We start from the raw sequence: 25,934 nt of genomic DNA, 5'->3' as shown, positions 1-25,934 counted from the left end.
ACAATATTTACCAGGTATTTACCCAGGCTTTTTTTTTTTTCTGTCACCTTTTTGAATATTTCTTATTTGTGGACATTTCTTTAATGACAATGGCATCCTTTTTTTGATGTTGTTGAATTGGCCAGTTTCCTGGTGGATCACAAAATGTGAAAGTCTCCAAGCCAGACTGTAGAAGTGGTGATTAGCCTCACCCGTCCGACCACGTATTTGTGGAGATTGCTCTCTGCACCCTCTCAGTGGGATGGGCTATGAGGAGTCATAGTAAAATAACTTCTGGTGGCTTAAAAATATCATTGACGTGTGTGTGTGTGTCGCAACACTCTTTGTGTCGCCAGGAATGAAAGACATATGAATGTAGCCAATGGTTTTCATTCTTTAAGATAGGTACACTATGTTAATTGTTTCCGCCTGACTCAGACGGAGCCTTACATGGTCTACCTGATTGTCAGGCCTTTTGCGTGATCATGGAATCTTGGACCTATGGCATTTTCTTGGAACACCTTAAAGTACCAAGTAGACCCACACAGTAAAGTTTATATAGCCAAGCCACACTGTTATCAGTTCATCTGAAAACATACAGTACAGTAGGGACATTTTCCACATAGCATTATTCTTCAGAAGTACTGTATAATTTTTTTAAAGCAAAGCACAACTGCCAATAATGCACTTTCATTAAAATGAAATGTTGCTAAAAGTAATTAGGAAAGAAGTGGAGGGCCCTCAACCACGTGAGTCAAGGTGCAACCAAAACATTTTATCATAATTGAAAAGGAGCAACTGTAACGGCTGTCGTGAGAGTAGACCAAGGTGCAGCGGAGTTAGTGTTCATCATTGAATAGACGAAAGAACACTATACAAAAATAAGAAAACCGACAGCCAAACAGTCCTGTCAGGTGCAAAACACTAACAGAAACAATTACCCACAAAACCCCAATGGAAAAACAGGCACTTATGTGTGACTCCCAATCAGCAACAACACTCTACAGCTGTGCCTGATTGGAAGCCACACGGCCAAAATCAACAAAACAAACCAACATAGAAACAGAACATAGAACGCCCACCCAATGTAACACCCTGGCCTAACCAAAATAAAGAACAAAAACCCCTCTCTATGGCCAGGGCGTTACAGCAATGCTTACTCACCATTATTAACTATTAAAAGCTTCTCAAATGCATTTAGTTATTTTAAAATAATCAGAAAACCAAGGATCTCAATAAATAACACAAAGATACAGTACCACTCAACAGTTTGGACACACCTCATCATTCAAGGATATTTATTTATTTTTACTATTTTCTACATTGCAGAATAATAGTGAAGACGTCAAAACTATGGAATAACACAAATGGAATCATGTAGTAACCAAAAAAGCGTTAAAACAAATCAAAATACATTTTATATTTTATATTCTTCTAGGCAGAGTTGCAAAGAAAAAGCCATATCTCAGACTGGCCTATAAAAAGAAAAGATTAAGATGGGTGAAAGAACACAGACCCTGGACAGAGGAACTCTGCCTTGAATGCCAGCATCCCGGAGTCGCCTCTTCACTGTTGACGTTGAGACTAGAGGTCGACCGATTATGATTTTTCACCGCCGATACCCATTATTGGAGGACCCAAAAAAGCCGATACCGATTAATCGGCCGGTTTTTATTTATTTATATATTTTTGTAATAATGACAATTACAACAATACTGAATGAACACTTATTTTAACTTAATATAATACATCAATAAAATCTATTTAGTCTCAAATAAATAATGAACCATGTTCAATTTGGTTTAAATAATGCAAAAAAAAAGTGTTGGAGAAGAAAGTAAAAGTGCAATATGTGCCATGTAAAAAAGCTAACGTTTAAGTTCCTTGCTCAGAACATATGAAAGCTGGTGGTTCCTTTTAACATGAGTCTCAATATTTCCAGGTAAGACGTTTTAGGTTGTAGTTATTATAGGACTATTTCTCTCTATACCATTTGTATTTCATATACCTTTGACTATTGGATGTTCTAATAGGTACTTTAGTATTGCCAGCCTGATCTCGGGAGTTGATAGGCTTGAAGTCATAAACAGCGCAATGCTTGAAGCACAGCGAAGAGCTGCTGGCAAATACAGGAAAGTGCTGTTTGAATAAATGCTTACGAGCCTGCTGCTGCCTACCACTGCTCAGACTGCTTTATCAAATCATAGACTTAAATTATACACAGAAATACGAGCCTTAGGTCATTAATATGGTCAAATCCGGAAACTATCATTTCGAAAACAAAACATTTATTCTTTCAGTGAAATACGAAACCGTTCCATATTTTATCTAACGGGTGGCATCCATAAGTCTAAATATTGCTGTTACATTGCACAACCATCAATGTTATGTCATAATTATGTACAAATTAATTACGGTCTTTGTTAGGAAGAAATGGTCTTCACACAGTTCTCAATGAGCCAGGCGGCCTAAACTGCTGCATATACCCTGACTCTGCTTGCACAGAACACAAGAGAAGTGACACAATTTGCCTAGTTAAAATAAATTCATGTTAGCAGGCAATATTAACTAAATATGCAGGTTTAAAAATATATACTTGTGTATTGATTTTAAGAAAGGCATTGATGTTTATGGTTAGGTACACATTGGTGCAACGACAGTGCTTTTTTCGCGAATGCGCTAGTTAAATCACCCGTTTGGCGAAGTAGGCTGTGATTCAATGATAAATTAACAGGCACTGCATCGATTTATATGCAACGCAGGTCAAGCAAGATAAACTAGTAATATCATCAACCATGTGTAGTTAACTAGTGATTATGTTAAGATTGATTGTTTTTTATAAGATACGTTTAATGCTAGCTAGCACCTTACCTTGGCTCTTTGCTGCACAGGTAGTCAGCCTGCCACGCAGTCTCCTCATGGATTGCAATGTAATCGGCCATAATCGGTGTCCAAAAATGCAGATTACGATTGTTATGAAAACTTGAAATCGGCCCTAATTAATCGGCCATTCCGATTAATCGGTCGACCTCTAGTTTGAGACTTGTGTTTTGCGGGTACTATTTAATGAAGCTGCCAGTTGAGGACTTACGTAGTTTAGGACTACGTAGTTTAGCCTTTTAAAATGATAAACTTGGATTAGCCTACACAATGTGCCAATGGAACACAGGAGTGATGGTTGCTGATAATGGGCCTCTGTACGCCTATGTAGATATTCCATTAAAAATCAGCCGTTTCCAGCTACAATAGTAATTTTCAACATGAATAATGTCTACACTGGATTTCTGAACAATTAGATGTTATTTTAATGGAAAAAAAGTAGCTTTTCTTGCAAAAACAAGGACATTTCTTGTTTGAGGAAGTGTAAAGGGAGGAAGAGGGGGTGGAGGAGGAAGAAGGGGAGGAAGAGGGAGGTGAGGAAGAGACTGTACATAAGTGACCCCAAACTTTTGAACGGTAGTGTATGCTGAGCAATTGTTGGCTGCTTTTCCTTCACTCTGCGGTCCAACTCATACCAAACCATCTCAATTGGGTTGAGGTTAGGTGACTGTGGAGGCCAGGTCATCTGATGCAGCACACCGTCACCCTCCTTATTGGTTAAATAGCCCTTACACAGCCTGGAGGTGTGTTGGATCATTGTCCCGTTTCAAAACAAATTATAGTCCAAAACAGATGGGATGGTGTATCGCTGCAGAATCCTGTGGTATCCATGCTGGTTAAGTGTGCCTTGAATTCTAAATAAATCACTGACGGTGTCACCAGCAAAACACCATCACACCTCCTCCATGCTTCACGGTGGGAACCACACGTGCGGAGATCATCCGTTCACTTACTCTGTCTCTCAAAGACACGGTGGTTGAAAACACATTAAGAAGGAAAGAAATTCCTCATGACCTTTTAGCCAGGCACACCTGTTAATTGAAATGCATTCCAGGTAACTACCTTGTAAAAATAAAGAAAAACCCTGGAATGAGTAGGTGTAAAATCAGACAATGCCAAATTCCAGTCCGAAGGAAGTATGCTTTGAATTAATTTCTCTAATTTCTCTAGTATAGAGAGAGATATGCCCTGGAAGAGGTGGTCTTCACTGATATATCCCTTAAACAAAGTACACTACACTTTGAAAAAGAATTGAATAACAATGTAACTGGGAGCTAAAAAGGTTAGCTAGTTAAATGCTTCTGGGTCAAATGCTTCTGCAGTTAAATACATCTGGGTCAAAGTTATACAATTCATTTAGAAGTGCATGAATTTAAATATTCAATGTTTTCGATCTATTATGCTAGTTAACGATGATAGCACCTTGAATCTCTCAATCAAAATCCGAGAAGATGACTAAAAATGTTGACTAAGATGGCAACCACCTCACTCTCTCCTATTTAACTAGAGAATACAGTTACTATTTAAAGTTATAACATTCAAATTATCGACAGCGAGAATTAATTGCGCTAGTCAAGGAACAATTGAGGCCTGGACAAATATATTTGAGTCTGTAAAGAACAGCTAAAGCCCCACACATACAAAACCAGTTTGTTTTATTTATTTATATATACAGTTGAAGTAGGAAGTTTACATACACTTATGTTGGAGTCATTAAAACCGTTTTTCAACCACTCCCCAAATGTCTTGTTAACAAACCATAGTTTTGGCAAGGTGGTTAGGACATCTAATTTTTCCAATAATTGTTTACAGACAGACTATTTCACTTATAATTCACTGTATCACAATTCCAGTGGGTCAGAAGTTTACATACACTAAGTTGACTGTGCCTTTAAACAGGTTGGACAATTCCAGAAAATGATGTCATGGCTTTAGAAGATTCTGATAGGCTAATTGACATCATTTGAGGTAGGAAAATTATGTGAATATATTGAAAGAACATCTCAAGACATCAGTCAGGAAGTTAAAGCTTGGTCGCAAATGGGTCTTCCAAATGGACAATGACCCCAAGCGTACTTCCAAAGTTGTGGCATAATGGTTTAAGGACAACAAAGTCAAGGTATTAGAGTGGCCATCACAAAGCCCTGACCTCAATCCTATGGAAAATGTGTGGGCAGAACTGAAAAAGCATGTGCGAGCAAGGAGGCCTATAAACCTGACTCAGTTACACCAGCTCTGTCAGGAGGAATGGGCCAAAATTCACCCAACTTATTGTGGGAAGCTTGTGGAATGCTACCCAAAACATTTGATCCAAGTTAAACAATTTAAAGGCAATGCTACCAAATACTAATTCAGTGTATGTAAACTTCTGACCCACTGGGAATGTGATGAAAGAAATATAAGCTGAAATAAATCATTCTCTGTACTATTTTTCTGACATTTCACATTCTTAAAATAAAGTGGTGATCCTAACTGACCTAAGACAGGGAATTGTTACTAGGATTAAATGTCAGGAATTGTGAAGAACTGAGTTTACATACACCTTAGCCAAATACATTTAAACTTCCGACTTCAACTGTGTGTGTAAATATATACACTGCTCAAAAAAATAAAGGGAACACTTAAACAACACAATGTAACTCCAAGTCAATCACACTTCTGTGAAATCAAACTGTCCACTTAGGAAGCAACACTGATTGACAATAAATTTCACATGCTGTTGTGCAAATGGAATAGACAACAGGTGGAAATTATAGGCAATTAGCAAGACACCCCCAATAAAGGAGTGGTTCTGCAGGTGGGGACCACAGACTACTTCTCAGTTCCTATGCTTCCTGGCTGATGTTTTGGTCACTTTTGAATGCTGGCGGTGCTTTCACTCTAGTGGTAGTATGAGACGGAGTCTACATCCCACACAAGTGGCTCAGGTAGTGCAGCTCATCCAGGATGGCACATCAATGCGAGCTGTGGCAAGAAGGTTTGCTGTGTCTGTCAGCGTAGTGTCCAGAGCATGGAGGCGCTACCAGGAGACAGGCCAGTACATCAGGAGACGTGGAGGAGGCCGTAGGAGGGCAACAACCCAGCAGCAGGACCGCTACCTCCGCCTTTGTGCAAGGAGGAGCAGGAGGAGCACTGCCAGAGCCCTGCAAAATGACCTCCAGCAGGCCACAAATGTGCATGTGTCTGCTCAAACGGTCAGAAACAGACTCCATGAGGGTGGTATGAGGGCCTGACGTCCACAGGTGGGGTTTGTGCTTACAGCCCAACACCGTGCAGGACGTTTGGCATTTGCCAGAGAACACCAAGATTGGCAAATTCGCCACTGGGGCCCTGTGCTCTTCACAGATGAAAGCAGGTTCACACTGAGCACGTGACAGAGTCTGGAGACGCCGTGGAGAACGTTCTGCTGCCTGCAACATCCTCCAGCATAACCGGTTTGGCGGTGGGTCAGTCATGGTGTGGGGTGGCATTTCTTTGGGGGGCCGCACAGCCCTCCATGTGCTCGCCAGAGGTAGCCTGACTGCCATTAGGTACCGAGATGAGATCCTCAGACCCCTTGTGAGACCATATGCTGGTGCGGTTGGCCCTGGGTTCCTCCTAATGCAAGACAATGCTAGACCTCATGTGGCTGGAGCGTGTCAGCAGTTCCTGCAAGAGGAATGCTATGGACTGGCCCACCCGTTCCCCAGACCTGAATCCAATTGAGCACATCTGGGACATCATGTCTCGCTCCATTCACCAATGCCACGTTGCACCACAGCCTGTCCAGGAGTTGGCGGATGCTTTAGTCCAGGTCTGGGAGGAGATCCCTCAGGAGACCATCCGCCACCTCATCAGGAGCATGCCCAGGCGTTGTAGGGGGGTCATACAGGCACGTGGAGGCCACACACACTACTGAGCCTAATTTTGACTTGTTTTAAGGACATTACATCAAAGTTGGATCAGCCTGTAGTGTGGTTTTCCACTTTAATTTTGAGTGTGGCTCCAAATCCAGACCTCCATGGGTTGATAAATTGGATTTCCATTGATTATTTTTGTGTGATTTTGTTGTCAGCACATTCAACTATGTAAAGAAAAAAGTATTTAATAAGATTATTTCATTCATTCAGATCTAGGATGTGTTATTTTAGTGTTCCCTTTATTTTTTGAGCAGTGTATATATATACACACACACACACACACACACAGCACACAGTTCATTCAGAATGTATTCAGACCCCTTGACTTCCACATTTTGTTACGTTACAGCCTTATTTTCTCATCAATCTACAAAGTAAAAACAGTTTTTTTAGAAAATGTTTGCAAATAATAATAATTAACTTATTTACATAAGAATTCAGACTCTGCTATGAGACTCAAAATTGAGCTCAGGTACATCCTGTTTCCATTGATCATTCTTGAGATGTTTCTACAACTTGATTGGAGTCCACCTGTGGTAAATTCAATTGATTGGACATGATTTGGAAAGGCACACACCTGTATATAAGGTCCCACAGTTGACAGTGCATGTCAGAGCATAAACCAAGCCATGAGGTCGAAGGAATTGTCCGTTGAGCTCCGAGACAGGATTGTGTGGGGTAAGGTACCAAAACATTTCTGCAGCATGAACGGTCCCCAAGAACACATCACTCTTAAATGGAATAAGTTTGGAACCACCAAGACTCTTCCTAGAGCTGGCTGCCAGGCCAAACTGAGCAATCGGGGGAGAAGGGCCTTGGTCAGGGAGGTGACCAAGAACAGAGCTCCAGAGTTCCTGTGTGGAGATGGTTGTCCTTCTGGAAGGTTCTCCCATCTCTACAGCACTCCACCAATTGGGCCTTTATGGCCATTTATGGCCAGACGGAAGCAACTGCTCAGTAAAAGGCATATGACCTCCCGCTTGGAGTTTGCCAAAAGGCCCCTAAAGACTCTCAGACCATGAGAAACAAGATTCTCTGGTCTGATGAAACCAAGATTGAACTCTTTGGCATGAATGCCAAGCGTCACATGTGGAGGAAACCTGGCACTACCCCTATGGTGAAGCATGGTGGTGGCCGCATCATGCTGTGGGTTTGTTTTTCAGCGGCAGGAACTGGGAGACTAGTCAGAATTGAGGGAAATATGAACACAGCAAAGTACAGAGAACATTGAAGAAAACCTGTTCCAGAGTGCTCAGGACCTCAGACTGGGGTGAAGGTTCACCTTCCAACAGGACAACAACCCTAAGAACACAACCAAGACAACACAGGAGTGGCTTCAGGACAAGTCTCTGAAAGTCCTTGAGTGGCTCAGTCAGAGCCTGGACTTGAAACTGATAGAACATCTCTGGAGAGACCTGAAAATACCTGACTGCGCTTGAGAGGACATGCAGAGTGATCGAAACTCCCCAAATACAGATGTGCCAAGCTTGTAGCGTCATACCCAAGAAGACTAAGCTGCAATCGCATCCAAATGTGCTTCAGCAAAGTAAAGGGTCTAATTATGTCAATGTTTTCTTTGTTTTTTATTTGTCATACATTTGTTTCTTTCAAGCCCAAGGTCGAGGGGTGGTATGGGGGGGAATTTAAGGGGAGATGGAGGGGTGGGAGGGGGACTGAAAAGCAACTTTGGTTGCTGTGTAGGATGGGAAGGGATGGGGAACGCGTCAGGGTTATTTTATTTATATGCATTTCTTTTAAAAAAAATGTTTTTACCTCTAACCCCCTCTGAAAAGAAAAATGTCAAAACGAAATAAAAAGTTAGTCGAACATACCACATAGGCTCTTGAAGCCTCTAAAAACCACATGGGAAACTGTTGAGGGTGAAAAACCCTTCAGCGTTGCAGTTCTTGACAAACTCAAACCAGTGCACCTGGCACCTACTACCATACTCCGTTCAAAGGCACTTTAAATATTTTCTCTTGCCCATTCACCCTCTGAATGGCACACATACACAATGCATGTCTCAATTGTCTCGTAGGTTTAACAATCCTTTAACCTGTCCTCCCCTTCATCTACACTGATTTGAAGTGGATTTAACAGGTGACATCAATAAGGGATCATAGCTTTCACCTGGACTCACCTGGTCAGTTTATGTCATGGAGAAAGCTAATGTTTGTACACTCAGTGTAGACCAGGACCATAGTGTTTTTTTGCAGTTCTTTTATTAATGTTCAGAATTTATCAAAGGGCCAGTAGAAATTAATAAATGGGCCGGATCTGGCCCGCGGGCCACCAGTTGAATAGCCCTTCTGTAAGTAGTGTTGTCTGTTTGTTGTTGTCTTTCCCATTGTCTTTCCCAGCTCCCAAGTGGTGCAGCGGTCTAAGGCACTGTATCTCAGTGCTAGAGGCGTCACTATAGACCCTGGTTTGATCCCGGGCTGTATCACAACCGGCCGTGATCGGGAGTCCCATAGGGCGGCGCACAATTGACCGGGTTAGGGGAGGGTTTGGCCGGGGTAGGGCGTCATTGTAAAATAAGAATTTGTTCTTAACTGACTTACCTAGTTAAATAAAGGTTCAATAAAAAATAAACATATCTGCTGTTGTTTCCTGCTACCCCACAAGATGGTGGCATATACATATGGTTGAGTTAAGAATGCAGTGGTCCACTTACTTATTACAATATCACTAAGATATATCTCTACACTGTATATAAGGGTGAAAAATAGAAGGAGTCAGCTTGTGTGAATGTAGGCAGTTTCTAGAAAGTCACACAGGACACAAAATGGTTTGCTAGCCTCTGCTTTAATCAAATCAAATCATTTTATTTGTCAAATGCGCCGAATACAACAGATGTATACCATACCGTGAAATGCTTACTTACAAACCCTTAACCAACAATGCAGTTAAGAAAATGCAGTTATACAAATATAGAAATAAAAAAAGTAACACAATAAAATAACAATAATGAGGCTATATACAGGGGGTACCGGTACCGAGTCTGTGTGCAGGGGTACAGATTAGTCGAGGTAATTTGTACATGTAGGTAGGGGTGAAGTGACTACTCATAGATAATAAACAGCGAGTAGCAGCAGTGTAAAAACAAAGGGGGGGATGTCAATGCAAATAGTCTGGGTGGCCATTTGATTCATTGTTCAGCAGTCTTATGACTTGGGGGGTAGAAGCTGTTAAGGAGCCTTTTGGACCTAGACTTGGCACTCCGGTACCACTTGCCGTGCGGTAGCAGAGAGAACAGTCTATGACTTGGGTGACTGGAGTCTGACAATTTTTTGGGCCATTCCTCTGACACCACCTAGTATATAGGTCCTCGATGGTAGAGTATGCTGCACTCTGTCCAACATCTCTTTTATGAACTAGGAAGTGGTGTCATAATCTGCCAATAGACAAAACCTCCACCTCTTGTATGAGATTGGAGCTCTGATGGACAGACATGTTAACACTAGGTGAAAGCTAAACTAAAGGAATAACCCTCAATGATCACCTATAAAGTGTTTCGGACTTGGAGGCCACCTTGCTACAGGGATTCGGGAGGGCCAAATGTCTGTTGACACTGTATCATCTGGTGCTGTCATTGGCGCCATCCATTCTTTGTCTACGAACCAACTTAGATTTTCGATGACATTCAATTTTCTTTCATGAATACCAGGATGGAAGCAATAATCAGAAACATGCCAAAGGTAGAATTTCAAGAAAAGTCAACAATTGACAACAAATGCACATTTAAGGACATAGCTTGATTAGCATACTGCGCCCCAAACATTATCGTTTTACCCATGGGCAATGATGGGTGTTCAACACATGAGGGCAACACTTTCAAAAGAGATATATCAAACCAACACTTCTTTACTTGTAATTAAAAAGGACAATTTTGGCCTGTGATGAACACCTCCATTATAGGAGGCACACCCCTCGCCACTAAAACATGTTAGAAAAACAGTCAGCCGTGAGTGACAAGTTAAAGAGATTCTCCGGTACTTTGGTATACTTTTTAGCCAGTAGTTTTGAATGGTAAATCACGAGCCAAAAGTGGTCCCCAAAATAGATGATATGTGCCCCACGTCATTGCTCTCTCTCTGCTGCGTCCACTGAGCCATTGGGCCCGCCCTGTAACCTCATTGGATAACGCTGGGCAGGCCACTTGCTAGCTGTCACTCAAATGCGCAGGGCGGAAACTCATTGGCTAGAACTCTAATTGCTAGGGGCTGGCCCACTTGGGGGGAAATGAGGGGAAAATTGTACGGCACAGCTTCAAGAAAACTGTTTCTTTCAAATTAAGGATTTTGTGGCTAATTTAGGTAAAATCGTAATTCCGCTCATAGATAATACATGTGTAAACTACACATTGACACATCAGCCCAAAGCAAGAGGTTTTAAAAAATATTTTTTTTAGTCGCCAAAGTACCGGAGATTGTACATCAGTAATGTCGGCAAAATGTATCATCTTATTGAAACTATACATCCCAGGATGTTTAGCTACAGTAGTGGCGGTTTCAAACATCGTCATGGCAGAACCCAATGGATCGTGTTGCTCTGTAACTCTGAATCTAAATTTGCATTGGAACTCTGCATGTACACCTAGGAACAGCTGTGCACGCGATACCAGAGCGTGGAGAGATACCAGAGCGTGGGGAGATCTGTGTGGAATGTGGAGGCAGACAGTCGGGCCCTAATTCAAAAGTACTGTAGTACATACACAAAAAACATCCACAGGTGCAGCCAGGGTAAAAAATACTGCCATAGGAAAATAAATACCTGCACAACAGCAGTTGGAATGCTGCTGAATTTAAGCCTGATTTAAAATCTCTTAGTGATTGATGCATTGCTATTAAAATGTAAGAACAAGCAAAGAGTGTGTGTGGGTATTCGTGTTCTTCCTTAGACCGCAAAGCCTTCCTCCACCTTACCCTTCAGACAGCATAGATGAGAGAAAAAAAAGTTTAAAAAAAAGTCCTAGTGGTCCCAACATTTCAGTTCGAACATGTTCTAAATCAAAGTTTATTTGTCGTGTACAGATTTTACATAGCGTTTTAGCAGTGCAATGAAATTCTTCTGTTACTAGCTCCTAACAATGCAGTCAAATGTCAAACAATTCTAATGTAAAAAAGAAAAGAGTGGAAAAAAAGGCAAGAAATCAAGGACTGACGGACAAATCCAATTAACAACCCAAATAGCACTGTAGCAGTATCAAAATGCAATCTATACATATGTACACAAGGGGAATTTACACAAGAGAAACTATACTGAACAAAAATATAAACGCAATATGTAAAGTGTTGGCCCCATATTTCATGAGCTGAAAAAAAAGTTCCCAGAAATGTTCCATCCACTCAAAAAGCTTATTTCTCTTACATTTTGTGCACACATTTGTTTACATCCCCGTTAGCATTTTTCCTTTGTCAAGATAATCTACCCACCTGACAGGTGTGGCATATCAAAAAGCTGATTTAAACAGCATGATCATTACACAGGTGCACCTTGTGCTGGGGATAGTAAAATGCCACTCTAAAATGTGCCGTTTTTCACACAACACAATGCCACAAATGTCTAAAGTTTTGAGGGAGTGTGCAGTAGGCAAGCTGACTGCAGGAATGAACACCAGAGCTGTTGCCAGAGAATTGAATGTTAATTTCTCTACCATAAGCAGCCTCCAACCGTCATTTTAGAGAATTTGGCCGTACGTCCAACCGGCCTCACAACCGCAGACCACGTGTATGGCGTTGTGTGGGTGAGCGGTTTGTCAACGTTGTGAACATAGAGCACCATGGAGGCGGTGGGGTTATGGTATGGGGCAGGCATAAGCTGTGGACAACAAACACAATTACATTTTATTGATAGCAATTTTAATGCACAGAGAGACCCTGATGATATCCTGAGGCCCATTGTCGTGCCATTCATCTGCCGCCATTAACTCATGTTTCAGTATGATAATGCACGGCCCCATGTCGCAAGGATCTGTACACAATTCATGGAAGCTGAAAAAGTCCCAGTTCTTCCATGGCCTGCATACTCACTAGACATGTCACCCATTGAGCATGTTTGGGATGTGAATGACAGCATGTTCCAGTTCCCGCCAATATTCAGCAACTTCGCACAGCTATTGAAGAGGACATTCCTCTGGCCACAATCAACAACCTGATCATCTCTATGCGAAAGAGATGTCACACTGCATGAAGCAAATGATGGTCACACCAGATACTGACTGGTTCTGATCCACATCCCTACTTAAAAAAAAATTATAATTAAGATGTCTGTGACCAACAGATGCATATCTGTATTCCCAGTCATGCGAAATCCAGAGATTAGGGCCTAATTCATTTATTTCAATTGACTGACTTCCTTATATGAACTGTAACTCAGTAAAATCGTAGGTGGCGATATATTCCCGACAGGATGCTCTCAAGGGTGCATCTGTAGAAGTTCATGAGTGTCTTAGGGGCCATGCCAAATTTCTTCAGCCACAGGAAAGGCGCTGTTGCACTTCTTCACCACAATGTCGGTGTGGTGAGACCATTTCAGGTCATCAGTGATGTGTACGCCAAGGAACTTCAAGCTTTTGATCCCATCTACTGCGTCCCCGTCGATGACGATGTAGGCATGCTCCCTCTTCTGTCTCTTGTAGTCCACAATAAGATCCTTCCTTTTTATTGATGTTGAGGGACAGGTTATTTTCCTGGGATCACTCCGTCTGCGTGTGTGTGTGTGTGTGTGTGTGTGTGTGTGTGTGTGGTGTGTGTGTGTGTGTGTGTGTGTGTGTGTGTGTGTGTGTGTGTGTGTGTGTGTGTGTGTGGTGTGTGTGTGATTTGACATTTTAAAGGGCAACTGCACTTCCTGATTCGGCCTTATTTTAGATTTGGTTCTTTAAGAAATGCTAGCAGCCATGATTGAATTCAAACGGGAGTTGATTTCGGGGTGTGGTTTGATGCGGGTGTCTCTTGTGTGTGTTCGCAGGTGTGAAGAGTTAGCCAAGTTAGCCTCAGCCGGCTGGTGTGCGACCGTGGCGAAGTTGACCTATTGACCTTTTTAAAATGTAGTCCCATGTACATCATTGACTAATGCTCCCTAACTAGCCCCATAGGGATGTCAAACCAAATTGACCATGGGGATTACGATCAGGTTGCATGCAGCTGCGCTCCGAATTGATGATTACTTGGGTGCTGCCGGCTGAGGGCATGTGGGCAGGATTAAAATAAACCCAACCCATAGAAAACTTTTATGGTACCCTTCATTCCTTGACATACAATCTTTTCCTATCGTCTCATAAATCTTAGTTTTGGACGAGACTGACTTTATGACCAAAATGATCCTATTTACACATTATACTAAACTTTGACACTGGAATAAATATTTGACTCATACCAATGACACATAGGCCATTTAAAAAAAAAAACGAGAAGTTGCTTTTTAGGGGCAGTCGCTCTTTAAAGCTGCATGTTCCAGCAGAGGTGCAGTGGTATGTGGTAGCTCAGCCCTTCTGTCTTCCCCGGGGGCAGGTGTTGTGATGATTTGATCTACCTGCTGAAATGGATGGATGGAGAAGTGCCATAGCACGCTACCAAGAAAAACACTGGAAAGAAGTTGGATAAAGAAATAGTTTAGAAAAAGAAATACGCTCCTACGGAATGACGTTGTTGTAGTGATGTGCTGTCAAATCTTTCCAAAATGGTAGTATGAAATTAGAGAGGAGTTGTGAGGATAGGTAAACATTCGTTGTTGACTCATAAAAGGACTGCTGTTTAGCCTGGAACACATAGATAGGACGCTTACGTCTGACTTGACACTCTACTTGTCTCTAGTAGTTTGCATATTGTACACTTTATGTTGAATCTGTCTATTTGTACCTGTCCCTGGAGAGAGACCCTGCATGTTTGAACACGGAATCAAATGCTTCTGCTTCTGATCGTAAGTCAGTGGTTCTAATGGTCTGTGGGTTTTCTAACTATACCAGAGCTAACTTGTCAACTAATTATCAAGCCCCTTGACTACATGAATCAGGTGAGCTAGTTCAGAGCATTAAAATCCTAGGACGCAAATGGGTGGACATTTTTGTTTTTGCCCTAGTACTCGCACACCTGATTTTCAAATGAAGAATGAAGTGTGTGAGCGTTAGGAAGGGGGGGAAAAAAGTGCAACCCTTTGTGTCCCCAGGACCAGGTTTGATTTGGATTCCCACATGACTAGTCTGTAGATTGTCTGTAGAGCATTCTACAGATGGACTATCCAATTAAAGTGTTACCACGTCTTTTAAAAGCATATTAATCATACTTCAAAACATAGTAATTATGCAACAGTGACCTATGAGGAATGCACATCTGGCATCTGTTTTGATTTGACATACACTACCAGTCAAAAGTTTAGACACACCTACTCATTCCAGGGGTTTTCTTTATTTTTTACATTTTCTACATTGTAGAATAAATAGTGAAGACATCAAACTATGAAATAACATATATGGAATCATGAAGTAACCAACAAAAATGTTAAACAAATCAAAATATATTTTATAGTTGAGATTCTTCAAAGTAGCCACCCTTTGCCTTAATGACAGCTTTGCACACTCTTGGCATTCTCTCAAACAGCTTCATGAGGTAGTCACCTGGAATGCATTTCAATTAACAACAGGTGTGTCTTGTTAAAAGTTATTATGGCAAGAACAGCTCAAATAGCCCAAGAGAAACGACAGTCAATCATTACTTTAAGATATGAAGGTCAGTCAATCCGGAAAATGTCAAGAACTTTGAACGTTTCTTCAAATGCAGTTGCAAAAACCATCAAGCGCTATGATGAAACTGGCTTTCATGAGCACTGCCACAGGAAATGAAAACCCAGAGTTACCTCTGCTGCAGAGGATACGTTCATTAGAGTTACCAGCCTCAGAAATTTCAGCCCAAATAAATGCTTCACAAAGTTCAAGTAACTGACACATCTCAACATCAACTTTTCAGAGGAGACTGAGTGAATCAGGCCTTCATGGTAACATTTCTGCAAAGAAACCACAACTAAAGGACACCAATAATAAGAAGATACTTGTTCGGGCCAAGAAACACGAGCAATGGACTTAGACTGGTGGAAATCAGTCCTTTGGTCTGATGAGTCCACATTTAGATTTTTGGTTGCAACCGCTGTGTCTTTGTGAGACGGAGTAATTGAACGGATGATCTCTGCATGTGCAGTTCCCACCGTGAAGCATGGAGGAGGATGTGTGATGGTTTGGGGGGTGCTTTGCTGGTGACACTGTCAGTGATTTATTTAGAATTCAAGGCACACTTAACCAGCATGGCTACCACAGCATTCTGCAGTGATACGCCATCCCATCTGGGTTTCGCTTAGTGGGACTATCATTTGTTTTTCAACAAGTCAATGACCCAACACACCTCCAGGCTGTGTAAGGGCTATTTGACCAAGAAGAAGAGTGATGGAGTGCTGCATCAGATGACCTGGCCTCCACAATCACCCAAACTCAACCCAATTGAAGTGAAGGAAAAGCAGCCAACAATTGCTCAGCATATGTGGAAACTCCTTCAAGACAGTTGGAAAAGCATTCCATGTGATGCTGGTTGAGAGAATGCCAAGAGTGTGCAAAGCTGTCATCAAGGGTGGCTAGAATCTAAAATATATTTTGATTTAACACATTTTTTGGTTACTACATGATTCCATATGTGTTACTTCATAGTTTTGATGTCTTCAGTATTATTCTACAGTGTAGAACATTTTGAAAAATAAAGAAAAACCCTTGAATGAGTAGGTGTGTCCAAACTTTTGACTGGTACTGTATGAGAGAGCTCAGGTTGTACACCTACAGGTTTGTGGAAAGGTTATCACAACACAGTGCTATTTTCTTGACTTTTGACCTCCAGTGCTTTTGGAATCCCCCGTGCCTTGCGCGAAGAGTAGGTAGGGAACTTTAGTTAATGCCACCTCCCAACACAGAGAGCTGTAACAGAACAGTAATCACTATAGCTGTTAACGGTTATTTGAGTCATGTGGAATAGTACTGGGATTCAAAAGTGACTGTACCTGTAATGCTTTGTTTGGAGTTCTCTGCACATTTTCAAGGCGATGGCGAAATAGTGACTCATTTCAAATTGTCACGGAAACCTGTGACATTGAAGCTCAAAGGGGATTTAACAAATAGTTACATCCACAGTAGTATCACAGTAGGTTTGGCCTGGCATCATTTGAAACCTGTTGACTTAAAGAAACCTTTAGCATTCAGCAACTCTTCATTCACATTGTAAACACAAACTAATCTCTGGTTAAACATTGTTGCAATGTGTGTAAGTTATTTTTTGCGTCCCAGTATACATTTTAGGTTGGACAGTCTGAAAGAAAATTGGCCCACCACACAATGTATAATATATATTTGTCAAATACTAATGTACTAACTATACACAAGAAGATGTATACAGTTTTTGGGCCATCATTGTTACATTTCCCAATCAATGACACAAAACCCAGCCACTGACACACTGCTGGTGAAGCATGTAGCCTAGCTTCTGTTAACTTTTGTTTTTACAGTACACCCAATTCTGCATACCTGAAGTTCCCCTCTATGATTTCCATAGCTCGCCGAGATAATCACCACCTCTTGACAAAACAGTCCTTAATTAAAACACTGCCATGATTGGTCAATGACTATTATTAACTTGTGCCATTCTGTTTGTCTCCTACCTGTTAGGTCTCTGGATGCTTCAGCTGTTCGCAGTACTGCTTTAAAAGACTCTGAGGGCTCTGACTCAGAAATTCAGCAGATAGTGGCTTATCTGGAGTCAGACAGCGAGATGAAATTATACCGTTCCACTCTCATTATAAGACCCTCTCCCACCCACGAGGGCATGGATGAACCAAAACAGGACTTTCGCAAAGTCTCCCAGGTCACCGACAATGACACCACAGACCACACTGTATTCAGTGTGGACTACAGTAAAAGCACTATCACTGACCCCAATAGAACTGAAAGTGACCTAGGTCCAGTTGTACCAGAATACAAATGGAGAAACCAGTATGAGGGGGTGCAAACCACTTTCGACCCCACAGGGGTGTCCTGGCGCTCTGACTCTCAGTCGAATGAGTCAAGAGTGTCCACGCACAATGGATTCTACTCCTCCCTGTCCCCCTCCCTCCCTGTGTACAAACAACACATCACCTCCCCCGGGCCGCCATTCCAGGAACCTGGCCTGTCCTCCCACTCCTCGAACATGCCCGGTTCCCCCGGCAACGGTCACTGGCTGAGCGACAGGAGCGAAGTTCGGCTGAGCCATGAGAGTAGCGAGCCAGAAACAGGCAGGGGGAGGAGGAGGGAGTGGGAAGAGGAGGAGGAGGAGCTAGCCACTGCACCTGCAGGACAGAGAGAGAGAGGGGTAGAGCAAAAGAGTAGGGCGGGAGAGTCCGTGGGAAAGAAGATAAAGTCAGGCTGTGATCAACAGTCGCTCCCAGTCTCAAACTTCTCCTCGGCGGGTCAGTCCATTGACGACGTGGACTACAGCAGAGACAGCAGTGACTTCTTCTCTGGGGTGTACAAGGCCACACTTGTGGAGCTGCTCCCTGACCCCTCCTCCTCAGACCCTTCCCCCTCTTCCTCTCCCATGACCCCTGACCCGAGCTCTCCCTATCACAGTGACATGGAATGCCTGGTGGACACCCTGAAGAGCATGAACCCTATCCCGGTCCAGAGGCAGAGGAGCCTGCGTGGGACCACCTCCCCCTCCATCTTCTCCTCCCTTTCCCCTATCGTGGAGGATGCCCCCTGCTCCACCCCCACCAACACCAAATCTCCCCAGGTGCCCCCTGGGCCTTCGCTGGAGGTCCCTAACGACCGTTACATCCTGTCCGCAGACCTGGGCCTCAACCGGGGTGCCCCCAAAGAGATGCGCTCCCCTCTGGAGTTGATGAAGCTCCAGCAGCAGCAGGAGCAGCAGGCTGGGGACCACCATTTGAACCGTGGAAGCCTCAACCTCCCACTCCGAGGCTCGGCTCTTAACAGCATCATCGTGAGGAAGAGCTCCTTGGGCAGTGACTCATCCTCAGAGCACTCGCCGTCCCCCATACTAAACGGAGGGAGCAACAACCAGTCTCCAAAACCCTCGCGCCTGGACAGCTCGTTCCTCTTCTCCAGCTATCGTTCAGCATCGATTGATCAACCACAGGAGAACGGCAAGGCCCATAGCCCAGGCCAGCGGCCCTCTCTGTTCCGTACGAGCTCCCTACCGGACATAGGGCCTAACCAGGACCGCATGAGCTCAGGGGTTGGTATGGGCATGGCCGGTGGGCCCGGGAACGGACTTGGATTTGAATCTGGAGCCGGAACCGGAAATGACCCTTCAACATCCGTCCGCTACGACCGTTTCTCCTCCCTGATGTCTGGCTCCTTAACCGGAAACAACACAGACACCAACTCTCGAATGAGCAGGCCCCCTCCCCTCCCTAGCTTCACCTCTACCCTCGGAAACCTTCTCAGTCCCACAAGCTCATCTCTGGACATCCACAGGTCGTTCGCCAATTCTAACGACTCCCAGTCCAAGCTCAGCCCGGGACTGGGTGGTATGGGCTCTGTGGGCTCTATTGGTCTAGGTCTGCAGAGGAGCTTCAGTAACGAAGGCCTGAACTCACCACTGTTCAACACGGGGTCCGTCCATGGAGGGTCCGTCCATGGAGGGTCCGTCCATGGAGGGTCTGTCCATGGAGGATCTCACTTCAGTCCAGAGCCAGAGCCAGAGAAGAACCTGGTGCCCAAGTATAGAGCTTTCCCCGACGCCTATGTGAGTACTGACCTGGGGTTTAATTTAGCATTGGTTTAGATGCAAGGTTTTAGTTGGAGAAGGTTTCAGGAAGAGATTGTGTGAATACTGGGATCATGGGGATGGTAAAAGGAGTGTGATAGAATTCATGACAGAGTCTTATGGGAAGGGGTCTAGTACAGGGGGAATAGGGGCATTTAATAGGACTGCAATTGGATTGGATTTGTCTTAGACACGTATTTCACCATTGGCCTCATGACACATTTTTTTTCTGTTTAGTGAGAGATTGTGAGAACACAGTGTGAGAGGAGAAGAATATAGAAGGGATAGGAAGAAATTGAACATGTTTTAGACGGCTACCGAGCATTTTATCATTCGTTTACATGGACGTTTTGAAGTACAGATGAGTTTAGGAAGAGATTACGTGACAATCTGATTTGAGAAAAAGTTAACATTACCAGTGTAGTTCCCTGATTTTTCTACCTTTCACTTAATGAGTTCCACCGCGGTGATGCCGATGCCCTTTCTGAATGAAAGGGTGAGAGCGGTGAAATGGTACCGGAGGCTGATGAAACGCAATAGATCCATGGCTAGATGCGTTACATCAGCCACAGTATCCGTGCTCCCCTCTCATGTAGCTACTAGCTCTTCCCATCTGCGTTCATAATACACATTTAACAGGTCTCTAATAAATACAGTAACAGAAAACAATGCAGGCCGGCTCCTACAGATAAGGAAGTCGCTGCTTGTGTGGCCAGGGTTGCCGTGGTTACGGGGCATGTGTGTTAAGCCTAAACATGATTCGGGACATGTCATGCCAATACACACATTCACGCAGGCACGCAAGCCTCACACACCACTCGATATTCCTCAAGGCTTGGATATCACGCTAAACTCATCATATAACACTTCATTGGTTCTTCCACAGAAGAACATGGCACATACCAATTAATGGTTTCACACTCATTCACCATGGCTCGTTTTTACAGTTGACGTTTTTACACCACAAGACACATCTCTGACGGGACGTGGCAGGAGTTACAACATCCAACAAGGCCACATCCTTATGTTCCCTCTAATGACATTGTCAGGCGTATATCAGTCACACAGGTGCATGTACATACTGACATTAGGATATACTGAGCACCACTCATCCAGTGGAGCTTTATCTTACACCATTCGACCGAGATGTTGACACTTATCCTATGCAAACTGTGTTTTGCAGAGTCGGCACAGTGCACTCGCGTTTTGTTTGTGTGCTGGTCCGGATATCTAATAACCCTGCCACCCCTCAGGCCACAGGTAGACCTGAGCAGCTCATGTTTCTGTCACTGAGACTATTATTGACTCTTTCACCATGTGATTTGGCTCCTCAGTGGAACTGGCTCTCTGACCTCAGTTATATAGGTCGAATCCTTATATAAATCTGAATGTGAGATCCACATGGGGGACTCAAGTTGACATTAATCTATGATTTATGCAAGTGTTTCTGGGCATGCATAGCCTAGATCTCAGCTAAGAATTCGGACAGAAGTCACAAGGGCAGTTCAGTAACCTGTAATGCTGGTGGCTCTCTGACCTACATGAATGCTAAGTCACCAGAACAGGTACAGTGAGTGGCTTGTTATCATGTGGGTGTTGCCAGGCAAGTGTTTGGAGACTGTTTCACCGCCCACTGTTGGCTTTTACAGCCTCATCCTGCTTTCCTTCTGCCAACAGAGAGGAAAGGGGAGGGCGAGATGGAGGGAGAGAGAGAGACAAGCAATGGGAGAGTGAGACATCAAGAGAAGGAGAGATAGAGATGGGAGGGTGAAAGAGAAAGTCCCACACACGCAAAGACATACCTATCAAAACACAACGGTTGGAGTTTCTGGGGAATTTGAATATACAGGAATTTACACGATCTTAATAAGATGCATCTATGGCAACAGGCCTTGGACACACTGTACATCTATGTCTGTACATCTATGACATGAATGAAAGCTACCCATCCAGATAGCATTAGGGGCATAATTCATCTTGGCACAGTGTTATCTGTTCTCGGCAGCACTTATCCACCCAGCGATCGAATCCTGCTTGGGCTGACACACCTCGTCTTTTCATCTTCCGTTTACCTCAAATTTGACCTTTGTTTACTTGTGGATCTGACAGAGCTGAGTTGACAGCCTGGCCCAGGAGAGGAGGGAGGGAGGGTGGTGGAAGGGGGAAAATGATTAAGTCTTCTCTTTCTTTCCCCCGCTGTTCCGTTCATCTCTCTCTTACACATGTCTGTGCACAGTCTGAACGTATCGTGCTGAGACTGCGAGATGTAATCTGTAAGCACATTTCCAGCCTGCAGTGCTTGGCTGGAGGTTGACACTTGGGAGGTGGAGAGGCGTGGGTACATGATGGAAGTGGCATCGTTCTAGGGCTGTGACAATGCCAGTATCGCAACACCAAGCACACCAAACTATTTTGTCCTGTAAAAACCTGCTGTTATGTAAAGTATTGTGAGGTATAGCTTGGAAAATAAATAAATGTGACTCTGGATGACAGCATAATGATGTTTGTTTCCAACATCGGGGCTGTTTTCCTGAAGAAGTTACATCTGCTTCGTGTTTTGTTTCCTTGCCACGATACTAAAGAGTATCGCCATACAGGTACCGTCCTGGACCTACGAGCGTTCACTCAATTAATCAGAGACACGGGGAGAGAGACATAAAGAATGGGATGTGCTGTACTATAGTTAAAGACAACCTGTTTTTTTTAACCTTTTTATTTAACCAGGCAAGTCAGTTAAGAACAAATTCTTATTTACAATGACGGCCTACCAAAAGGCAAAAGGCCTCCTGCGGGGACAGGGGCTGGGATTAAAAAAGAATGATAATGTAAATAAATATATGACAAAACGCACATCACGACAAGAGACAACACAACACTACCTAAAGAGAGACTTAAGACGACAACATAGCAAGGCAGCAACACATGACATCACAGCATGGTAGCAACATGACAACATGGTAGCAACACAACATGGCAGCAGCACAAAACATGGTACAAACATTATTGGGCACAGACAACAGCACAAAGGGCAAGAAGGTAGAGACAACAATACATCACGCAAAGCAGTCACAACTGTCAGTAAGAGTGTTATTGATTGAGTCTTTGAATAAAGAGATTGAGATAAAACTGTCCAGTTTGAGTGTTTGTTGCAGCTCGTTCCAGTCTATCAGCTGCAGCAAACTGAAAAGATGAGTGATCCAGGGATGTGTGTGCTTTGGGGAACTTTTAACAGAATGTGACTGGCAGAACGGGTGTTGTATGTGGAGGATGAGGGCTGCAGTAGATATCTCAGATAGGGGAGAGTGAGGCCTAAGATGGTTTTATAAATAAGCATCAACCAGTGGGTCTTGTGACGTGCATACAGAGATGACCTGTTTACAGAGGAGTATGGAGTGAGGTGATGTGTCCTCTAAGGAGCATTGGTGGCAAATCTGATGGCCGAAGGTAAAGAACATCAAGCCGCTCGAGAGCACCCTAACCTCCGATCTATAAATTATGTCTCTGTAATCTAGCATCGGCAGGATGGTCATCTGAATTAGAGTTAGTTTGGCAGCTGGGGTGAAAGAGGAGCGATTACGATAGTCTAGATTTAATTTTAGCCTGCAGCTTTGATATGTGCTGAGAGAAGGACAGTGTAGCCATACTCCCAAGTACTTGTATGAGGTGACTACCTCAAGCTCTAAACCCTCAGAGGTAGTAATCACACCTGTGGGGAGAGGGGCAATCTTCTTACCAAACCACATGACCTTTGTTTTGGAGGTGTTCAGGACAAGGTTAAGGGCAGAGAAAGCTTGTTGGATACTAAGAAAGCTTTGTTGTGGAGCGTTTAAAACAAAATCAGAGGCCAGCTGAATATAAGACTGTATCTGCATATAAATGGATGAGAGAGCTTCCTACTGCCTGAGCTATGTTGTTGATGTAAATTGAGAGGAGCATGGGGCCTAGGATCGAGCCTTGGGGTACTCCCTTGGTGACAGGCAGTGGCTGAGACAGCAGATGTGAATGTGCCAGGATTTCATTATGTACCAAGCAGTACATGCCTGACTTGATTAATGATCATCATGATAATTATTACAGTTGTGGGCACTAAAAAGTTAGGTCATACCGAGGTATTGGCAGAACAATTGCCACAATGCATGTCTAACGTGCCACTCAAGCGTATTTTTACCAATGTCACAAAATCCTGGACTACTTTATAGGGTTTTAAAAAACAAACAGATTGGTGCCCACAAATGTATTCTTAGTGATTTTCATAGTCCCTCAGTCACATTCACTGCGGTCACATGGGTCGTACTAGGGTACGGATGTTAAAATCCCTCAATCTCCCGTTGGCGCCCATTCAAATAAGCCCCAAGGATGCCTTGTTAAATCTTGTCAATTCTCTTAAATTAAATACCATGACTGTTTTCTCATTAGCTGGGAATGTTGTTTGAAATGTCTGATACTATAAAAACAAAGAGAGTCGCACACTCCATATTGCAACTCCCAGTAATGTATTGGGTAAAACGCCAACGTTTCGGCATCACTTACCCAATAAATTACTGGGAGTTTATATATGGAGTGTGCGACTCTCTTTATTTTTATAGTTTATTCGCTGTTAGTCAGCACCTCCAAATATTATTTTTTTTCTGGGTGTGTCCCAACTCATGTTTTTATTTTTTTTTTAAACGTCTGATACGGGGCGGCAGGTAGCCTAGTGGTTAGAGCGTTGGGGCAGTAACCGAAAGGTTTTTAGATCGAATCCCCGAGCGGACAAGGTAAAACTCTATCGTTAACAGTTAACCTCTATGGGCTAGGTGGGACGCAAGCGTCCCACCCGTGGTGCACTCCATCAACAGCAGGTGCATTTCAAGAGCGGCAAATTTGAATCCAAATAAATGTCAAAATTCAAATTTTTCAAACATACAACTATTTTACACCCTGTGGAAAGATAAACATCTCTTTAATCTAACCACGTTTTACGATTTCAAAAAGGTTTTACGGCGAAAGCATAAATTTAGAGTATGTTAGGACAGTACATTTACAAGAGTTGTGTGTAATGTTGTGCCAATTCAAAGACAGGCGTCACCAAAACCATAAAATCAGCTAAAATTATGCACTAACCTTTTACAATCTCCAACAGATGACACTCCTAGGACATTGTGTTAGACAATGCATGCATTTTTAGTTCTATCAAGTTCATATTTATATCCAAAAACAGCGTTTTACTGTGGCGTTGATGTTCAGGAAATTGTTTCCCTCCAATAACCGGCATTCAAGTCAGCACCACAAATTAAATAATTAAAATTAGAAAACATTGGTAAAATATTATATTGTCATTTAAAGAATTATAGATTTACATCTCTTGAACGCAATCAACTTGCCAGATTTAAAAATAACCTTACTGGGAAATCACACTTTGCAATAATCTGAGCACTGCGCCCAGAAAAATACGCGTTGCGATACAGACTTGCCGCCATGTTGGGGAGATCTAAAATCGAAAATACTATGTAAATAATCCATTACCTTTGATTCTCTTCATCAGATGTCACTTCCAGGTATCACAGGTCCATAACGAATGTAGTTTTGTTCAAAAAAGCTCATCATTTATGTCCAAAAATCTCCGTCTTGTTAGCACATGATCTAAGCCTGCCGGACTTCACTTCATGAACGAGGGGAAAAATATATATTTACGTTCGTTCAAACATGTCAAACGTTGTATAGCATAAATCATTAGGGCCTTTTTTAACCAGAACATGAATAATATTCAAGGTGGACGAATGCATTCTCTTTTATAACGTATTGGAACGAGGGTACCCAACATGAACTCGCGCGCCAGGTGTCTAATGGGCCATCATCGTTCCATGGCTCTTGTTCGGTCAGATCTCCCTCCAGAAGACTCAAAACACTTTGTAAAGGCTGGTGACATCTAGTGGAAGCAATAGGAAGTGCCAAAATATTCCTCAGCCCCTGTGTTTTTCAATGGCATAGGTTTAAAGGTAATACAACACATCAGGTATCCACTTCCTGTCAGAAAATGTCTCAGGGTTTTGCCTGCCAAATGAGTTCTGTTATACTCACAGACACCATTCAAACAGTTTTAGAAACTTTAGGGTGTTTTCTATCCATATATAATAAGTATATGCATATTCTAGTTACTGGGTAGGATTAGTAACCAGATTAAATCGGGTAAAATAAAATTATCCAACCGTGCAAATACTGCCCCTTAGCCCTAACAGGTTAACCCACTGTTCCTAGGCTGTCATTGTAAATAAGAAGATGTTCTTAACTGACTTGCCTAGTTAAATAAAGGTTAAATAAAATACAACATACTTAGGTGATATTGTTATCAACCTACTGCATACCCCTTCAAAATATAAATGTTTGTGTGCAGGGTGTG

General features: G+C 43.0%; 1 protein-coding gene across 1 annotated transcript in view; it reads left to right on the top strand.

The window, feature by feature from the left end:
- Positions 1-25,934, top strand: part of LOC106588493 (uncharacterized) — a 72,407-nt gene that overhangs the window by 22,301 nt on the left and 24,172 nt on the right. The window contains exon 4 of the mRNA XM_014177585.3: positions 17,455-19,534. Coding sequence (XP_014033060.2) covers positions 17,455-19,534 — 2,080 coding nt within the window. The remainder of the gene's footprint in view (positions 1-17,454; positions 19,535-25,934) is intronic.

The sequence above is a fragment of the Salmo salar genome, chromosome 27 (genome assembly GCF_965601325.2).
Source record: "Salmo salar chromosome 27, fSalSal1, whole genome shotgun sequence".
Classification (NCBI taxonomy): domain Eukaryota; kingdom Metazoa; phylum Chordata; class Actinopteri; order Salmoniformes; family Salmonidae; genus Salmo; species Salmo salar.
This window is presented reverse-complemented; position numbering and strand designations above follow the sequence as displayed.